The sequence below is a fragment of the Pseudovirgaria hyperparasitica genome, assembly GCF_010093815.1.
Source record: "Pseudovirgaria hyperparasitica strain CBS 121739 unplaced genomic scaffold EJ05scaffold_1, whole genome shotgun sequence".
NCBI classification, from domain to species: Eukaryota; Fungi; Ascomycota; class Dothideomycetes; order Acrospermales; family Acrospermaceae; genus Pseudovirgaria; species Pseudovirgaria hyperparasitica.
Genome location: NW_022985549.1, coordinates 1421010 through 1439714, shown reverse-complemented (window position 1 = coordinate 1439714; position 18705 = coordinate 1421010). Strand labels below are relative to the sequence as shown.

Here is an 18705-nt window from a genome sequence, read left to right as displayed (position 1 = left end):
CATATAGATGCAGTGTGGCAAACAGGAATAGACGATACATGAATATGATTGTTGGTGGTATTATATAGATTGGTGACAAAGAGCTAGGGAGAGTGATGATCTCGGCAGATCGAAGTGTTTGGGTACCTTCTGCCGATGGATAGCCGTTCGCTTCAGATCCTCTGGTCGTAATATGAACAGGACTATGCTATATACCCTTGTTCCTGCGCACGTTGGACATCCATGGTAATTGTCAGCCTGAGAGCCTAAATCTACTACCTCGGATGGATCGAGGGGTGGGGGCCCCGCGCGATCATATCATGCTACTTGTTTATATATATGAAATTACTTTTATTAGCTTAACGCTGTCAAGCTATCATGCTATCATCAAAGCCGACTTTCTAATTTCCCCGAATCACATTAAATACCAGGCAGGGCGAGAAGTTGCTTTCAAAAAAAAAAAAATCCCGCCAACCACGGTCTCACCACCAATTATCCAGTATCCTCACAACATCATGACGTCCTCACACCACGATCCGACGCTGGAATACTACGAAAAGCTCGGTCAAACCCGCTTCGTCTCTCCCAAAACCCCAGACGTGCACTCGATATACAAACCGTCAACAGGCCCAATCTTCTCCTCGCCGTACGGCCCCTTCCCAGAGCCCATCCCGGCAGACCTCAGCATCCACGACTTCTGCTTCCCGCGCGACAACCCGCTCCCACCGCACGACTACGACGCCCTCATCTCCTCGGCGACGGATGAGCGTGTCTCGCTGTTCCAGCTCTACGGACGCATCAAGGCCTTTGCACGTGCCATCGCCCCGGACGGGCCGAATCCCCTTCATCTCGGCGCGCCCGCGACAGGCGACGGTCCGGGCCAGGACGGCGAGATTCTCGGCATATGCAGCCGGAATCACCTTGATTGGCCGATGCTGGCGCATGCGTGTTTCCGGGCGGGAGTGCCGTTTGGGGGGGTGAGTCCGGCGAGTACGGTGGCGGAGATGCGGCATGTGCTGGGCCGGATGCGGTGTACGGGCCTGATTGTGCATGAGGAGTTGCTGGGGAAGGTGAGGCGGGCGGTGGAGCTGGCGAGGCGGGAGGCAGGGGGGTTTTGGCTTGATGAGGGGAAGATTGTGGTGTTGAGTGAGGATCGGGGGCGGATGGAGGTGGGTGGGTGGCCGACGGTGGAGGCGTTGGTGAGGGTTGGCTTGGGGGTGGATGAGGGTGTTGCGAGGGGGTTTGAGGGGCGGAGGGTGGTGGGTGGGGAGAGACTGGCGTTTTTGTTTCAGAGTAGTGGGACGAGTGGATTGCCCAAGGCGATGATGATTACGCATCGGAATGCGATTGCGATTGCGCAGCAGTCGATTATAGATGGTCGGGCTATTGGGGAGTTTGTGAGTGCTTGGTCTGATCTGTTGGTAGAAGGCGGTTGCTGACGATTCTTCAAGATAGGGGGCGATCCTATACACCATAAGATTCTAGGTAAGCCGTCGTCAGCACCGTTTGGCGACTCCGTTCGGCGAGGTCCAGGACTGATGTTGTTTGTATAGGCATCGTTCCGTGCTACCACTCCTACGGCGCAATTGTCTACATCGCCCGGATCAACCTGTTCCGCTACGCCAATGTCATGCTCTTGCCCCGCTGGAACACAAAGCACGCCCTGGAGACCATTGAAAGATATCGCATCACTTCTCTACCCATGGTCCCCCAGGTCGTCCGTCAACTCGCCCAGTACCCAGACCTGCACAAACACGACCTCTCCTCCGTCATTGCCGTCGGCAGCGGCGCAGCGTATCTACCCCCAGACGTCGCCAAAGCACTCGGCGACAAGCTTCCGCAGAAACAACCCGTCGGCTCCGGCTATGGCATGTCCGAAGCCGCATCCATCTCACGACCAGTCACATGTGGCATCTTCGGCCTGCCGAGCTCGGCAGACAAGTTGAACACGGTCGGCTACCTGCTGCCGGGCATGTCGGGACGAATCGTGGATCCGACGACGATGAAAGACGTCCCGACGAGGAACACGCCGGGCGAGATGTGGGTGCGGGGCGAGAATGTGACGCCTGGATACTTCCACGACGCGCAGGCGACGGCAGAACTCTTCGCCGAGCCGGGATGGCTGCGGACGGGTGATCTGTGTAGTCGCGACGAGGCCGATCAGATCACGTATGTGGATCGGTTCAAGGAGTTGATCAAGGTGAAGGGGTTCCAGGTCGCGCCGAGTGAGGTTGAGGATTGTTTGCTCGATCATCCCGATGGTTTGGTCCGAGATGCTTGTGTTGTCGGCGTGATTGGAGAGGATGGGATCACGGTGTTGCCCCGAGCTTGGGTCGTTCTTGGAGCCAAGGCGCGCGGCAGGACTGCGGATGAGGTTTTTGAGACGTTGACGAAGTGGGTGCAGGAAAGGCTGAGCCGGTACAAGTGGCTGGACGGCGGCATCGAGCAGGTTGAGTCCGTAAGTGTAGTGCTCTACAGTTGGCGTTTGCGAGTCTAACTGATTGCATCCTGCAGATTCCGCGCACTGAGTCTGGGAAGATGTTGAGAAGAGAGATGCGTGACCGTTACGAGAAGGGCCAGGGCAGGAAATCAAAACTTTGAATGCGGAACGACATGCCTGTCGGTCACTGCCGCGAGCATCTGCAAAGGAGCCGAAGGGAGGGTGCGCTCGACAATCCAAGCTTTGTGTCAATTAGACAAGATTTTTGACGGAGAAATGACCATTACGAAAATCTATACAAACAATATACCGCGAACCGCTTTCTATACTAATTAGTCCAAATGTTATATCTAAAAATACCACGAGTCTAGCATGTGATAGAAAGACTAGCGGGCTAATAATAGCTAGTCCTCTTGCCTAAAACGGCTGTTTGATACCTAGTCTCTTTACTTTGATACATACGTATCCTAGCTCGACCTCTGTGCATAAAAAAAACCTCGTCTGCGAATGTCATTACAAGTGGATTCCATCTAGGATGACTTGTCAGCTATGCTCGCTTCGCGGCCCGAGCCCCAAACTAAGAATGATATAGAGGACACGCAACAAGTTCTATATACGCAGATTTTTCTCACTACATATTCACTATATGGTGACCATGTCGTACGGCGAGCCTTGCGAGGCAATTGCCGAGCTTCGGCTCCGCTGAACAGCTCGATCTACCAATAGTTACGTGCAACCATACAGCCCTGTCCCTTGAGCCTTAGATGAAAAAGCTTCAATCGAAAAGATCACGGTCGCTCCTCGTCGGATCTACTGTATAATTCTTCTGCTGCTTTGATTTACAGCAGCCCTGGTTGCGTTCTCCCAGACGTACGTTCCTGGCATGCATGAAACGAGAAAAAAACATCAGATCACACGCCATGTATTTCTTTTCTATACTGTTTAAGTAATTGATGGGCTCTGCTACAACCAAGGAATAATTAGGCAGGCTCACAAGTCTCGTCATATCCCGTACCCAACACTTACGCTCGTTGCCCAACCGCGACTATCCACGAATAATTACGCCGCTCTCAAGACCATGAAGCTCCTCATAGCAGTGACTGCGCTACCACTCTCCACCCTCGTTACCGCAAACCCACATCCTCATCCACTCTCACCCTCGTCCAAGCCGCTTCATCAACATGTCCTCCCACGGGACGAAGCCCCAGTTGTCACGGTCCCAGACTGTTCCGAAGCCTCGACACAGAAAATCACCCTGGAACTCTCACTCGCCGAGTTCCTCAAATTCCGCGAGGCAAAGACGCCCGACTGCTTCGACTTCAGCTACAATGGCTGCAGCTACGCGTCCGAGAGTCCGCTAGGCTTCAAGTTTAGCGACATGTGCTCACGTCACGACTTCGGGTACCGCAACCTCAAGCGTCAGCACAGCTTCGACGACAAGCACCGGAAGCAGGTGGACAATAAGTTCCACAGTGATCTTCTCGATTATTGTCACACGCAGAAGCACCGGATCGCGTGTAAAGTTATGGCAGAGCTGTATTATTTGGCAGTGAGGGCGTTTGCTGGGAGTTCGAAACAGCAGGAGGCGGAGGCGAAGGAGAGAGAGAAGGCGGATCATGAGGCTAAGGAGTGGGAGATGGAGAGGAAGGAGGAGGTGGCCAAAGCGGAGGAGTTCAAGCAGCATTTCCAGGATATGAAACAGAAGTCGAAGGAAGACGAGGCGAGAGCGAGAGAGAAGATGGATAATAAGGCTAAGGAGGAGGCGAAAGCGAAGGAAGAGGCGAAAGCGAAGGAAGAGGCGAAAGCGAAGGAAGAGGCGAAAGCGAAGGAAGAGGCGAAAGCGAAGGAGGAGAAGTACTCGCAAAAGGGACCGTCAGGGAAGGCGAAGGAGAGCATATAAGACGTGTTTAATCGACGTGTTTGTAATACTCCTGATCATGTCATCTTTTCCTTTTCGCCATATTTCTTTGCGTTGGTAGTAATTGTAAGATAATGCTATAACACTAATAAGCTGTTACGTGCGGAGGATGAGTCTCGCAATCTGATTCCTCGCAGTAATTAGATCGAATATGTCGAGTCTACGCGAGGCTTAGCATGTTGCTTGCCACGATAACACATTCGATGTTGGTGCTGCCAAGGTGGAAGTTACCCGGAAAGGAGACATAAAACCTCAATCGTTATTCTGCGCCAGGTGACAAAAGCGAGACTGCAAGTCTGCGGTGAATAACCAAGGACTCCGGCGAGGATCCAAAGGACCACCTTTGACTAGACCCAGTGGGAAGCAATCAAGATCATCACCTCCCCAACCTGTCCCTCAAGCCCAACTCGCCCAGCAAATCTCTACTATGAATCCACACTCTCAGTCTCTTCCCATATATATAGAGTACGATTGTGGTGAGATATACGGCAACATTGATCGCCGCAATGCTCATATACACAACCATCATCCCATCCCTCTCAATCCAATCATTGACGACCCACGTCCAGATCCACGCAATCAAGCTCTTCAGCGCCGCAACACTAACCATCAACTCTACACTCAGCTCACGATGGCAGTCCAGTACATAGCTCATACTCAACGTTGCGCCCATCTGCGCACCCGTACTAAACACCCCGATTCCAAATAGCGGGCCTATCCAGTGCGTTTGATGCGTATATGTCAGGGAGGTGATGAGCACGCCGAAGAACGTCAGCGTGGCCGCAATGGCACATGTGGGCAGTCGCATCTCGGGCTCGCGAATCCCACCGTTGCGCCGGGTGGCGGTGTTGGCGATACGGTCGGCGAGAGGCCCGCAGATGTATGTACCTATGAGCGATCCGATGAGTGGGGAGACGAATATAAGGCCTTGGGCAGAGGAATCAAAGTTATATGGCCTGCGAGAATGTTGTTAGTATAGTCGCTCGAGAGGAAGGGGCCTTCGTGGCGTTACTGGTGGGTATGACTCACGGCGGTGCAAACAGCTGTGCAACGGTCGCGCCTAAGATGACGTTCCAGGAGAGAGAAAAGCCGTATACGATACATGCCCAGAGGACGGTGGGGTAGGTGAAAAGGATAAAAGGGCGCAGGAAGGCGTGGAGGAGGTTGACATTGGGATCATTCAAGCCCCAGAATTTGAGTTCTGACAAGTAAGTCCTCTTTTCGACCGGCTTGACGCCGCTGTGCTGGTCGTTGATATTGCCACTGGGCGATTCCGTGTCCCCAGACATACTCGTCCCACGACTCGACTTCTCCTCAACGCCCGCAGTCAAGGCTCGAATCGATGGCCTTGGCCCCATATAGAGCGTCTCCGGCATACTAAAAAACATCGCCACACAACTCACGAATACTACGATACCCATGATCCAAAAACTCCACGCGACGCCCAGACTCTGGATGATAAACGCACTCAATAATGGCCCTAGCTCGTTACCACCCAGGACACTCAAGCCATATATGCTGACCTTCGCCCCGCGATCATGCAGGAAAAACAGGTCTGTCACGGTGCTCGGTACGATGGATTCGATGGGCGCTTGCCAGATGCCCAGAAAGGCGCGGCCGACGAGGTAGGGAGTGTACGAGGCGCGCGAGGCGAGCGCGAGCCATACGCATGCGACACCCATTAGAATGTTTGAGAAAAAGTAGATGGGACGGCGTCCGTATTTGACGGCAAACGGCCTGATACTATGTCAGCGAGCATACGAATACTGGCGGGAGCATGCGTACATCCAAATGGTGGTCGCCACACCTTGGCAGGCGAGGTTTGCGCCGTTGGAGTAGGATATCATTTGCAGAGAGACGCCGAAAAACTCAGAGAGTGGGATCATACCTCCACATCATTAATTATCGTACTCGAGGGTGTAGAATGCATACCTGCTGCTACCAGAGGTCCTGTGACGGACCCGATGAAGGCATAGAACACGCCGTTGAGGAATGTTGTCCATTTCTTCGCTGTTGACCATCGCAGTGGGTCATTAGGGTCATGCAAAGACGGTTGGGGAACCAGTATGATATGTCCGTCGCCATGTCGAACATGCTGTAGGTTTTGAAGTCTTCTCGAGGTCTCTGGGTCCCTATCGCCATTGTCGTAGAGTAGTTCTGTTCCAGGCACACTTTCACTTGCTGACATGATGATTGTGGGGTGGTTCGGAAAATGGGACTCGACAATATGTGAAATGCAGAACGAGGATGTGAATACTTATACTCAAATCAAGATCGATGCCTTCCGGTCACATAGCACAGTACTCAACCCCAAAGACTAGGATGACAGGGCATCAATCTTGCCGCATATAAATAACATCGGGCACAAAGTCTTTTTCATCAGCTAATGATTTACCTTGGGTTTGCGACGAACGAAGCGGTGACTGTGGTCCTGTGGTGGCGGCTGAGTGTCTCTTGTCCCCTGCCGGCCTCTGGCCCCGAGTATGAAAGCACAAACTAAAACTCATTCTGGGATATGACGTCAACCCCGGGAAGAGGGCTATCTTCAAGCTCTTTGATTCTCGAGTAATTAACATACGAACCTCGTTTGCCAATACGGCAGATAGAATAACTTGAGGCGAAATGTGCTTTACAGAGTACCAAAAGCCAGTGTTGTGGTACACAGCCGATGACAAACTCACCGTCCATAAGCATAGAATCTAAAAAAGTGACTTCATACGATCACTGGAGGTATATATGATTATACAAGAAGAACTGACTGACATACCCAAAGACTTTTTTTGAAATCGCCATGTGGCAACCATATCTCAGTATTGTGCTAGTCGCTAGAACATGTATTAGACACAGTCAAATGGCTTGTGCCACAGAACCACGCACCATGCTTGTGAACCATTCGGCTGCTGTTGTGGTTTACGCTGCTTAATTTTGTCTACATACCATAGCAGCCGCACGCCTTTCCTAGATGCTTACTGTAACAACTGACTAAACCGGAATCAAGGGCGAGAGGTGGTCCTAGAATATGTTCTTAATATTGTTTTCATCAATTGGGGTAGATAGACAGACTTGGACTTAGCTGCACCCTCAGCCCGCAATACCGCGCTTTTCGCTCTCGGAGAAGAATATGATCATCCTCCATAATTTCTTAACAAGTACCTCGGCCTCGTCGTCAAGCGCCTGCAGAAGTGTTAGCTGTGATCGAAACTCTAGCCCAGAGCAAAACTCACAATTGAAAGCTCCTCGACTAGCTTTTCCGGCCTCTGCCGTTTCTTGATGTGAGTAGAAACTTCGTCTACCAGCATCTGCTCTTGCACACCCAAATATTCGACGATCTTGCGCTCAATGAATGGCATAAGCTGATCATTTACAACAGAGTCGTCCAGGAAATCCCAACGGATGTCCCAGTTCCACAAGGCTTCGGTGTCGTTTGGTATTTCTCCTGCAAGACGTTGTGCTGCTGTCTTTCGCTCTTCTTCGCTGAGCAGCGCGCCTTCTGCTTGTGTATCGATTTTGATGGGAATGATGGACCGCTTGTTTGAGACATCGACGTCTTCCTCGTCTTCCAACAAACCTTCCACCTCTGCAGCAGTACGAACAGGCTTAGTGGCAGCTTGCACCTTTTGAGCTGCAGCACCAAGAGACATCTTAAATCTTTGAGGCTCGCGGGGTGCCTGAACACGGGACTCCATTTCTTCGGCCTGGCGGTCGAGGAATGAGTCGGCGAGACCGCGAGTCCGTTCTCGCTCCTTATATTCTCGCTGTTTCTCACGGTCTTCGTCAGCTCTATCTCGATCGTCATTTCGAGCTTCATGACCGCGGAAGATGGCACGATTGCGAGCCCACTGGGTGCGATCTCTATAGAATTCTTCAACCTGCCGAGTGGCTTCGACATCGTCATTCCATTCTGCAAGTCTCTTGGCCATGTTTGCTCGGTCTTTCTCCTCTCTTGCTTTGTCATCTTCTTCTCTAGCCTTTTCTCGCTGAATAGCTGCAATCTTCTGTTTCTCACGATTCTCCCATCGTCGTTCGTACTCCAGGAAAGCCTTCTCCTGTTCTGCTTCCAGTTTCGCCCGGCGACGGCTCTCAATTTCGGAATCGCTTGCAGGATCATCATCATCTTCGCGACTGATCCAACCCACAGTGCCGTTCGTGCCGCCGTTCACAAAGTTGACACCTGCCTGATAGTCCTTGGGTATTTGCGCTCCTTGAAAGCCTTTTGGCCCACTCGGCGCACCCGCAACACCTCGCTCTCTAGGCCCAAGAGGAATACCATTGGCGCCACCAGGACCAGTCGGCGCAGAAGCCGGAGGGGATCGTCGAGCACCCATTGCACGCTGTCGTTCAGCAGCTTCCATTTCTTCTTCACGCCTCAGTCTCTCCAAGTCGCGTCGAGTGCTACGCTCCCTAAATGCCGCAATCTCTGCAGCAACAGTTTCCCTCATTTCCGCGGGAATATCGGACAGTTCGTCGTCGACGCTGAGCGGGATCGTTATAACTTCTCCAGTCACGGGGTCTGAGCGCACTTGCGCATCGCCCATGACAATATCACCATCTCGATCACCGGTGTGCGTAGTCTGTGGATGCTGCAAGCTTGCCAGGACACCCGCAAGATTTTCCTTTGCGGAGTCGAGCCGGAATTGGACAGTTTCTTCCGATTCGTTACGTTTACCTTTCCAGTCTTCAGCATATTTCTTAGAAGCTTCGTCTACGACGACCTGTTGTACGTGAGCTTTTTGTTTCTGTGATGTTCGTAACATGCTTACAAGGAGTATGGACATCTCCGGCTGCACGTCGTCCTCGCTCTTTCCATTAGTCCCATTTGCTTCGATCTTCCTCGTAGGGATTTCGATGTTCTGAAAAATCTCTATTGCCGTTTCGAGACTTTCAGCATCTTCGTACTCTGCGAAGCCGAACTTGCAAGGTTTTCCATCAGCGTCTGACGCTCGAGTCCAACGACGGAGGCCTCCTGCTGTGCGTAAGATCCGCTCGAGACCCTCATCACCGCCAACTCCTTCCGTGATGTTGCCAACAAAGATAGTGCGCGCGACCTCTTCTCTTGAGGGCGGAGCCAGGGCCATCATGTTTTCTCGTATTTGCTGGCGCTGTTGCTCTGTTCCGCTACCCATTCCTAGTCCTCTTCGTGGACCTGCTACCATGGTTTCGGTGTTAATCTGGCGATTGTCAGGCCTAATCGGACCAGAAGTTCCCAAACGTATGACTGGGGCGTTGAAATTTAGATTTGGGGGTGGCTGGAAGTTTGATGGGAGCCCGCTGGACCGTCCAGGCTGCGGTGTCTGGGTTTGATGTATACCAGGTGGCGCGCCGCCAGGTGGTATACCTGGTGGTCCTCCTAGACAACGCGTCAGTATGGTCAAAATGGCAAGTCAGCTGGAATTGGCATACCCATGCCCGGCGGTGCGCCCATACCAGGCACGCCTGGAGAAGCCGACTGGCCGGGATAACTGCCATAGCTTGGCTGGCGCCCAAATTGAGCTGGAGCTGTATCATTCGGATTAGCATGGACTTGTAATGTCGAGAGAGATAAGAGATCCTACGTTGCTGGTAGTTGTACATGGATGCTTCTCAAGCACGAAAGGCGGAACTGGGGTATCGTAAAGAACCGATTTGTATTCGGCCTCTTTGAAGGAGGCGCTATCAGGAAGAACTCGAAAATGCCAGCTGAAAGAGTGAGTGCGCGAGCGGAATCAAAGCTTCGAAAGCTTAAGTTATGAATGCGGCGCCGCGCCGCGTCGCGCGGTTCTACCGAAGTTGACCCGTTTTCCAAAGAATTCATGTACGTAAAGGAGAGTTGGATACAACCGCAACGTACAGTCCATCACTTGACTTATAAGCACATGCCGTGTATATTCCTTTCTCCATTTCTCTGCGGGATTTGAGGTCTACTTATGATGGAAACACAACGCGCCGCGTCGGCGCTGCTGCGTTCCCGGCGAACAACTTTTCCTGGAAGTTTCCATTCGGCATTACACTCTCGTCGAGCACTTCTTTGCCGTTCAGATTATGCACGAACAGCTTTTACCTCGCTACGATCGCTCTCAAGTACATCGCGTCAGCAACAGGAAGACGCACTGGGTCCAATACTGCAGCCCAACAGAGGTGTCAAACAGGAAGAGACACGAAGAAAACAAAGCCCATCCTTGTTATTTACAAACAATAGTCGAAGTAAACGGGGACCAAGTACCACACATCTTGATGGCTTCGACGCTGTTATGAATGGTTCAGCTTTCTCACGACCTACAAGAACCTCCTCTGCGGAAAGTCGCAAATTCCTCGACGGGAACTTTGGCAAGGATTGGTCACCCAAACCACTCCAGTCCACACAACCCAAACTAGAAATGCACCTTCTCGACTTCGGGACCACACAGTCTGCCCCTGGTCTCACGAGCGCTCTGTCCCCCGGGCTAGAACCTCAAAAATATAGCTACCCGCGCCTATACCGAGGCCTTGGTCGCGAGGTTAAAACGCCTGGCGGTTCAGATCTTCAAAAGGCCATTACCACGTTGACAATGATTGTTACAAAGAACAAGATTAGAGCTACTCACTTGAGCCAGAAATTTCACGAGAGAGCGGGCATGAAAAGAAAGCGTTTGAAGAGCGTAAGATGGCGACGTAGGTTTGCTCAGGGGTTCTCATATGTCACCAGACGAGTGCAACGATTTGTTAATCAAGGATGGTGAGATTGGCGTATCCTTTGCGTGTTCCCTATAATGGTCGATATATCGCGTCGGTAACTATACGAGCGTTGCGCATCCCCAAATTATACCTATTTTGAATTCTGTAACTGTCATATGGCTGTAAAATAAGGCAAACCAATCGACCCCGATCCGAGCTAAAAGTACAAAGGGAGAAGAACGCTCATATTCTCCTTGAGACTACCAACATAGGTCACTAGTCGCAACTATAAACATGCGACGTGGCTCTAACGTCCATCAAGCCGGATTGATGCCCAGAATATTTCTGTATGTATATGACTGAGACTCTTAGAAGCACTCACGAAAGTCAATGACTACCTGGCATGTAGCTTTCTATACCTTTTCAAGTTGTTTTGAAAGGCGTTCAAACCCACACTCACGAATCAATCATTTCCACATCCTCATCCAAGTCAATTTCACCAGAGCCGCTGATCCAACATACACCACCCTCTGATCAGCTCGCTCTTCGTCGTCTTACATGTGGACACGAAGCTCTCGCCCCCGTTGCTGGGCGTGCCAGCTTTGACAACGCAGATGATTCAGTGCGCGTGCTTGATTTACTCTTACGAACACCGGGTTACCAAAGCAATACACGTGCATGTCCTGTGCAACATGATTTCAGTGCTGTTCTTGAAGACAAGCGGAGTGATGACAATGCACGAGGAGGTGCGGGCCCGCCCTGATTGAGTGTGCCTGTCGAACACGAATCAAGTCCTCGGATTTTGGAAGTGACGAGTACCACTATCGCACGTTAATGGCCGCTCAATGAAATCACGCCTTTCTTCGTGCTCTACCTAACTAATACCATGAGTGTAGGTGGGTACATACTTGCGAGCCACACGGGCTTCCTTAGGTTGGTTTGTGTTTATAAAGCCAGCTTGAGGCGTCGAAATGGCATGACGCGTTACTTGTTATGTTATAATCCGATTTGGCGAACCTCATTATCTATAATTCCTATTTTCAGTCCTATATCAGATGTCCTAGATACTGGGCCTGGAGAGACCACAGCGCAATATAATGATTTGTACCCGAGTGAGAGTGCTGAGGCTCAGAGAACACATGGCAGATGACCCGACATAATCACAAATCCTTGTTTCTGCCCCTGGAGATAAATCGCCTTGCTCGAATCACTAACATCTCCAGAGGCCAATAGGTGCCCCCCCAATGCATCTTGCCCAAGGTTACACGATATCATACGTAGGTCCATATACTCTTCAGAATGTGCTGTCCACATGTTCTATATGCTTCGACAGGATTGAGGAATCATATCACTGGCAGGCGACTGGTAAGTGCCGAGAAACTGAGGCCCAATATATAAGCACTTGACGTCACTGAAGGATTTATATCAAAATGATGCGTCGGAATGGTCCATGCCACATGTCTGAAGGGTGTGCGAAACTCCATCGGCGTCGCACAGAGAATCTGGGGTAGTCGATCTTCGAATGACGTTATAAAAGTTGTGTGGCACAGTATAAGCCTCGTGGTCAAAACGTTTTCATGGTTTGAGTCGGTGGTGCACCGCTTCGTCGCATCACGAGAGAGGTTGTACGACACCAAGTATGAGTTCTTTGGCTGTAGGGCTTGGTAAAAATGGCAGCGTATGCACGACGTGGTGGCAGGGTTCAAAGCTCTGAAAAGACACCTGTTAAGAATATGGGAGAGATTTCCCACTTACATCACAAGTCCATGCCTTATGGTTGCCACAATATAATTCATCCATTTGGTTGGACATCCTGCAGAGCGTGACCTATTGATATACGCCAGTTCATACTTGATCCCTCCATCATAGCAAATACAGTGACCAAGATATCTGAAGTAAGAACGCACCACACTATGGTAGCAATTCCTTACCTACAATACTGGACCTTGAACCATGGTTCCTTTCACTGCTTGTGTCATCCTGCTGATCGCGAACGAGTCGGTGTCGTTAATGGGGCTTGCTGACCAGCTGTATGCCTCCTTCACGACGATCTCCCCCTGCTGATGCGAATAGACGACTTCGCCGGGTGATGATGTCTTTCTGTATTTTCGCATATGTGTAATTGAAATAGCATATAAGGGGCCCACCGGTAGATAAGTTGACCTTGCGTGCAGCACCACAAGTCTTATCCATCAAGCACGCCAACATGCTTCTCTCGATCTATCATATACTTGCCACTGTTGTATCGGTATTCACCCTGGTACACGCAGCCAAATACAGTAATCCGTTGAAAGAAGTGGACGGTGCAGACCCTTTTATTGTCTGGCATGATGGGTTTTGGTATTTGACCACTACAACTTCGCCCACGATCCAGATCACTCGTGCAAAGAATCTCGAAAGTCTAAAGACCGGTGAGCACAAAATTGTGTTCTCGGATACTGAGCCTTCTCGAAAATGCGACCTATGGGCGCCAGAAATCCATTTGCTGGATGGAAAGTAAGCACAGGATTGTAAATGTGTTTGGGCCAACGCTTACAAGTCGTACACAGCTGGTATCTATACTACTCTGCCAGTGCTTGCGATACAGACTCCAATCGCCTGCATGTGCTCAAAGGTATAAACATTAGCCAAAAACAAAGGACAAAAGCGCTTACCATTGCCAGGTGGTTCAAGTCCGTGGGATCCGTACAGTTACCTCGGCCAGATGAGCAGTGAATGGGGCATCGATGGCTCTGTTCTTATTGTTAACAAAAGAAGATACTTCATGTTCTCCTGCCGTGATGGACCAAGCCAAGACCAGAGTCTCTGCATTGCCACACTCGAAGAACCTGGTCGACTTGGGGAGCGCCGGACGCTGTCCCAGCCGTCGGCTCCATGGGAGAGAAATGGCTTTCCGGTCAATGAAGGCCCAACAGCCATGTACAAAGATGGCCGTACATATATTGCATTCTCAGCAAGTCACTGCAGCACTGCAAACTACACCATTGGCATTCTGGAGTACCGAGGCAATGATCCGTTGGACATGGCGAACTGGGTCAAGAGCGGGCCTCATTTTGAAACATCGAATGGCAACAATGGACCAGGACATAATTCCTTTTTTCTCAGTCCGGATCAAACGCAATGGTGGAACATTTTCCATGCGACGCCAGACATCGCGGGTAATTGTGGCAGTAACAGATACACTAGTGCTCAGATTGTTGATTGGTGGATGGACGGAACGCCTGACCTGGGAGTCCCAGAACCGCTGGGGACAGTGTATGACGGCCCATCAGGTGAGGAGTAGACGACGGTTTTCGTAGATATTTGGTGTTGCATTGCGCTGCAGATTTTGAGACGATGTGAAGGAAATGGATAGATTCAGTGGAGGGGAGCCAGCTTCAGCTTCAACTTCGGCTGAAAGCCCAGACACTAGTTCTAACAGGGAGCCGGAGCCCTGCCACACCCTCAAGGCTTTCTAGATAATCTTATACTTTATTGTTCACGTCCCACTCAACTCACACCAGTCGCACATATCCATTTGACGCCATGCAACTCGCTACTATGATTGAAGAACTTTGCGCCGCAGAATTCTCCGGAAGCGCCGTGCATCGTCCACCTGTACACGCGGTCGGAGATCACCTCAGTAAGGCAAATGAATGATGTCAGCGGCCTCGTAGCGAGCCCCAAGGTACTAAATAGAACTGACACACGTCACTGGTCTCTCTCTCGTTCCTTGGCTGTCCGCAATCAGTGATTCTTCGTGAAAATCTTCGCGATTCCAGGCAATCAGGACTACAACTGTGTTTCCCGGTTCCATTGTTTCACGTAGCCATGGTGTCAGGGCGACGGCTCAATTATGGAACTACAAATGGAACCTCGAACCGGAAGAACATTGCTCCAAAACACGCGGATCTTGAGAGTGGGAGGAATCTGAGGCTGGCAAAGTTCAAATTTAGAGATGCAGTCTTTCGGGCCGTGGAGGGAGACCGTGTGCATGAGTTCAAGAAGAAATTGAAAGAAGAGATTGATGGACACGCGCTGGAGAAGTTCCGCAGAAGCCAAAACGACTTGAAGAAAATCAGTAATAAACAAGTTCGGAAGTTCTATGAAGACCAGAACCAGCGACTCAATGATTGGCTCGAGGTTGATGCATTGGTCATGTCAATGGCTGACGACGTGCTTGATTCCATGAACCCGGCTGACCTCGATCACGATGGCTTCGCTGAAACAGGCGGCGCTCTGCAACGTGAGCACGAAAGCGTCGAGCACCTCTTGCCCCAAGAAGAGCGAGAAAGGAGAATCAAGAGTGAGAGGAAAGCAAAATGGGCGATAAATGCGAGAATGACTCTTGTTTCGGTGCATGTTCATTTCACTAACAGCCGCAGATCAATGTCATTGCCAATGTTCTGCTACTCGGCGCGAAGATCATTGCAGCCTTCTATTCATCATCACTTTCGCTCATCGCTTCCTTGGTTGATTCGGCGCTCGACTTGCTTTGTACACTGATTGTCTGGTCAACGAACAAGTTGGTCAACTGGAGACTGCAGCGCTTAAAGGCCAAGTTTCCCGTTGGGCGACGTCGTCTAGAGCCGTTGGGCATTCTTGTTTTCTCAATCGTAAGTACAAGTAGTGAGGAGTCTAGGTGTTTTACCAGCTAACCAATCCAGCTCATGATTGTCTCGTTCCTGCAAATCCTTCAAGAGTCTGTACAAAAGCTACTCCCAGGTGGTGAAAAGTCAGCTGTAGCACTTCCTGCAATTGCAATAGGGGCCATGGCAAGTACTATTGGCATTAAAGGTATTATCTGGTTCGGCTGCATGCCTATCAAGACCACACAAGTTCAGGCTCTTGCACAAGACTGCAAGACTGATGTCATTTTCAATACCCTTTCACTCTTGTTTCCAATCATTGGAAGCAAAACCGATACCTGGTGGCTTGATCCAGTTGGCGCTGCTCTGCTATCACTCTTCATCATCTACGACTGGTCCGAAACGTGCATAGCGAATGTCACAAGATTGACGGGTGCAGCCGCGGATGATAATCTACTTCGAAAGATCACGTACCTTGCATATCGGTTTTCCCCGCTTGTCGGCGCGTATAAGAGTATCAAAGCCTACCACGCAGGGGATGGTGTGTGGGTTGAGGTTGACTTGCTAGTGGATGGTGAGAGTCCACTGAACAGAGCTCACGACATTGCTGAAACGCTGCAATACTGTCTCGAAGGTCTAACTGAAGTTGATCGCGCCTTTGTCACTGTTGATTGTCAGAAATGCTCCCTCTGCCCTCAATCTATTCAGCTAACGTGCCCACAGACACATCACAGGGTCCTACAGGGCACAACTCTGAGCAATAACGAGACTGGGCGTAGGAATGTCCAAAGCCTTTGCTACAGAAGTGTGCATGAATATACACATTTGATAGAAAATCAGCCCAATCAATTACTTGCAGCCGTTACTTTGGCCATTCTGCTATCATGAGCGTGCCGAAGTCGATGAGTTGCCAGCGACAAGCTGTCACTGCGCTGCCTAGGATTTCTGTGAGATCGGCGGACGTGTTTGTAATGTGAACCGCGTTCTGCCTAGTTGAGCTAGGCATACGCGCCTGAATACTTGTTAGCTTTTAAGTTGTGGCTAACCTCTGTCGCCACCCTACATAAGTGCCATTTGGGAACTGGCGGCGCACTCTCCTCTGATGCATCTTCACTTCGACCACGCTGGAACTGCTAAGTACGCTTGCTCCGTATAGAATCCACTTTGCTGTAGCTTCTGTTAGATGCACACCTTCTGATCATGGCACGGTAAATTCAACTCCTCATTCTATAACTCAACAAAGGTAGGCCTGCTTCTAACAACGATAGAACAGCACAAACCGCGCCAAAAGTCATTCGTCAAGACGGCTTCAGCAAAGGTCCCACTGACACGACACGTACATCTGGACACATCACTCCACGTCGCAACTTTGGCACACCAAGCGCCTACAATGCTACACAGCACGGAAAGGGGCTAATGGACCTACCAATTGACATATTCCGACTACTTATAAGTGAACTGCCTCCAGATGACTACGTTGCATTCATGATGACGTGCAAGTCGCTGTTTACCATAGGCGAGTTCCGAGTGGATCATCATATGGAGATGACTCACCGATATCAATTTGCATGTTTTCCTCCTGAACGGAATGCGGAGTTCGTCCGCCGTGACGAAGTACCATCCACAAAGGCGTCTGAGTTCCTGTCCAAAGTTGCCCGTGAGCCTGAGATTTTAGATTATATACGTTACCTCGACATGAACAGTGACCAATTGCACGTTGGGGAAGAAATATGGTCTCGAGATAACGTTTATGGTGGATTGGAAAAGACCAGGGAGAACCTATGGCGGAGGGAAGCCGAGACAGGAGCGCTGCGCAAGCTATTGGATCAGAATTGGTATTTGAAGCAAGCGAGTCAGAACATTGACAAATGGCTCGACGCCATGAAGGATGTTGGGGAGTTTCACGCTGAAGTGTGCCTCCTGACGTTACTTCCTAACGTGAAGGAGCTATGTCTCCCTTCCGAATGGACCGATGTCCCCGAGAAGTACTTTCAGCGTATCCGGGACGACGAAGTCGTCGAGGCGGACTGTGATGCGGGCCGCGTGTTACGACTCATCGCCACACAAGCAAACAAGGCACGGTCAATTGAAGTGGCATCTCTAGCGAAGTTGGAGCGCCTGATCCCATGGTGCGAAATCGCTCATGACGTTCGACCCTTCATGAGCTCCGTGACCCCTTTCATCGCGATCAATAGCATGAAGCAATGGACTGCACGAGGACTCATTGCGCTCGATGACGGCTACACTGGCTTCCCGTTCCAGCCACAATTCGACCAGTTCAGCGTTAACCTTTCGGAAGTTACACTACAAGGCTGTATACTTGGAGGCGACGAAGCATTCAATCTCACATCACGCCTTCCAGCCCTACGGTCGTTCGAATACTCGCATGATGTCAAATGGCACGGCTGTGGATATGCATGGGCACCAGGAGAGGTAATGGAAGGCCTGATCAACGGTTGTGGTGACCGGCTGGAGGTGCTAAACTTGCACACTCCTGGAACAGACGAACCTGGAATTATTGAGGCTTCCATACGTGACATGAAAGGCATGACCAAACTAAAGCGTTTGAGCTTGGATGTACGGATGTTTCACGAGTCAGACAACAACAGTCCGGTGGATTCTGAGGAGGAAGATGAAATGCTGCCCTTTCTCGAATCTCTACCGAGGACACTCGAGAATCTGTTACTGAGAGCGAGGAAGAGCGACATTGAGATGTTTGACTGGATACTGGCGGACTGGGATGAGAAGGACAAGGTGCTACTTGCATTGAAAACATTCAACGTTGAGTTGAGTGAGAGTGAAAGCAAGGTGAAGCCACCGAAAGGCTTGAGAAAACTACGCCATAAGCTGGACGATTGTGGTATCATTGTTACGGACGTCTAGTTCTGACCGGCTAATGTGCCAATTGTGATAATAACTGCTTTCAGGGTTTCTTGGATGAAAATTGACGGGAGAGCTAGAATGTCGTGGCATACCAACATTATGATGAATTGTAGCGTCCCGTTCCGATCAAAGTCTATCCAACGCACTCAGGATCCCCTTAATCTGCAGTAATTCCACTTCTCATAGTGCAATTTCGCACACAAAGTCGCTCCTCCCGATAAAGCGACACTCTATCGTTCAAGCTTATGAGGCCATGCTACGCTACTTACACGCTGTCTACACCTCAG

At 50.6% G+C, this 18705-nt stretch overlaps 8 protein-coding genes across 8 annotated transcripts; 6 read left to right on the top strand and 2 right to left on the bottom strand.

The window, feature by feature from the left end:
- Positions 1 to 494: 494 nt before the first annotated feature.
- Positions 495 to 2580, top strand: EJ05DRAFT_495756 (4-coumarate-CoA ligase; the record flags this gene model as incomplete). The annotated part of the gene is made up of 4 exons (XM_033746286.1): positions 495 to 1376; positions 1431 to 1464; positions 1533 to 2437; positions 2494 to 2580. The coding sequence occupies 4 exons, from the start codon at positions 495 to 497 to the stop codon at positions 2578 to 2580; spliced, it is 1908 nt and encodes a 635-aa protein (XP_033605355.1).
- Positions 2581 to 3321: 741 nt separating this feature from the next.
- Positions 3322 to 4812, top strand: EJ05DRAFT_20071 (uncharacterized protein). Its single transcript, XM_033739741.1, has one exon. It carries the CDS (start codon positions 3498 to 3500, stop codon positions 4317 to 4319), a length of 822 nt encoding a protein of 273 aa, XP_033605354.1. The 5' UTR covers positions 3322 to 3497; the 3' UTR covers positions 4320 to 4812.
- EJ05DRAFT_20027 (MFS general substrate transporter) lies at positions 4517 to 6679 on the bottom strand. The gene is made up of 4 exons (XM_033739735.1): positions 6270 to 6679; positions 6123 to 6225; positions 5367 to 6074; positions 4517 to 5293 (listed from the first exon to the last, which is right to left on the bottom strand). Exons 1-4 carry the CDS (start codon positions 6523 to 6525, stop codon positions 4714 to 4716), a joined length of 1647 nt encoding a protein of 548 aa, XP_033605353.1. The 5' UTR covers positions 6526 to 6679; the 3' UTR covers positions 4517 to 4713.
- A 571-nt stretch (positions 6680 to 7250) lies between these two features.
- EJ05DRAFT_516364 (uncharacterized protein) lies at positions 7251 to 9908 on the bottom strand (the record flags this gene model as incomplete). Its single annotated transcript, XM_033748650.1, has 5 exons — positions 7251 to 7511; positions 7562 to 9049; positions 9098 to 9684; positions 9738 to 9833; positions 9890 to 9908. The coding sequence occupies 5 exons, from the start codon at positions 9906 to 9908 to the stop codon at positions 7419 to 7421; spliced, it is 2283 nt and encodes a 760-aa protein (XP_033605352.1). The 3' UTR covers positions 7251 to 7418.
- Positions 9909 to 10156: 248 nt separating this feature from the next.
- On the top strand, positions 10157 to 11461 carry EJ05DRAFT_471865 (uncharacterized protein). Its single transcript, XM_033743051.1, has one exon. It carries the CDS (start codon positions 10241 to 10243, stop codon positions 11030 to 11032), a length of 792 nt encoding a protein of 263 aa, XP_033605351.1. The 5' UTR covers positions 10157 to 10240; the 3' UTR covers positions 11033 to 11461.
- Positions 11462 to 12804: 1343 nt separating this feature from the next.
- Positions 12805 to 14250, top strand: EJ05DRAFT_516358 (glycoside hydrolase family 43 protein; the record flags this gene model as incomplete). The annotated part of the gene is made up of 3 exons (XM_033748649.1): positions 12805 to 13463; positions 13517 to 13581; positions 13631 to 14250. The coding sequence occupies exons 1-3, from the start codon at positions 13174 to 13176 to the stop codon at positions 14248 to 14250; spliced, it is 975 nt and encodes a 324-aa protein (XP_033605350.1). The 5' UTR covers positions 12805 to 13173.
- A 174-nt stretch (positions 14251 to 14424) lies between these two features.
- EJ05DRAFT_471863 (uncharacterized protein) lies at positions 14425 to 16494 on the top strand. The gene is made up of 4 exons (XM_033743050.1): positions 14425 to 15281; positions 15332 to 15562; positions 15614 to 16208; positions 16259 to 16494. Exons 1-4 carry the CDS (start codon positions 14778 to 14780, stop codon positions 16297 to 16299), a joined length of 1371 nt encoding a protein of 456 aa, XP_033605349.1. The 5' UTR covers positions 14425 to 14777; the 3' UTR covers positions 16300 to 16494.
- A 224-nt stretch (positions 16495 to 16718) lies between these two features.
- On the top strand, positions 16719 to 18418 carry EJ05DRAFT_534361 (uncharacterized protein; the record flags this gene model as incomplete). The annotated part of the gene is made up of 2 exons (XM_033749181.1): positions 16719 to 16743; positions 16804 to 18418. The coding sequence occupies exons 1-2, from the start codon at positions 16736 to 16738 to the stop codon at positions 18416 to 18418; spliced, it is 1623 nt and encodes a 540-aa protein (XP_033605348.1). The 5' UTR covers positions 16719 to 16735.
- Between the last annotated feature and the right edge of the window lie 287 nt (positions 18419 to 18705).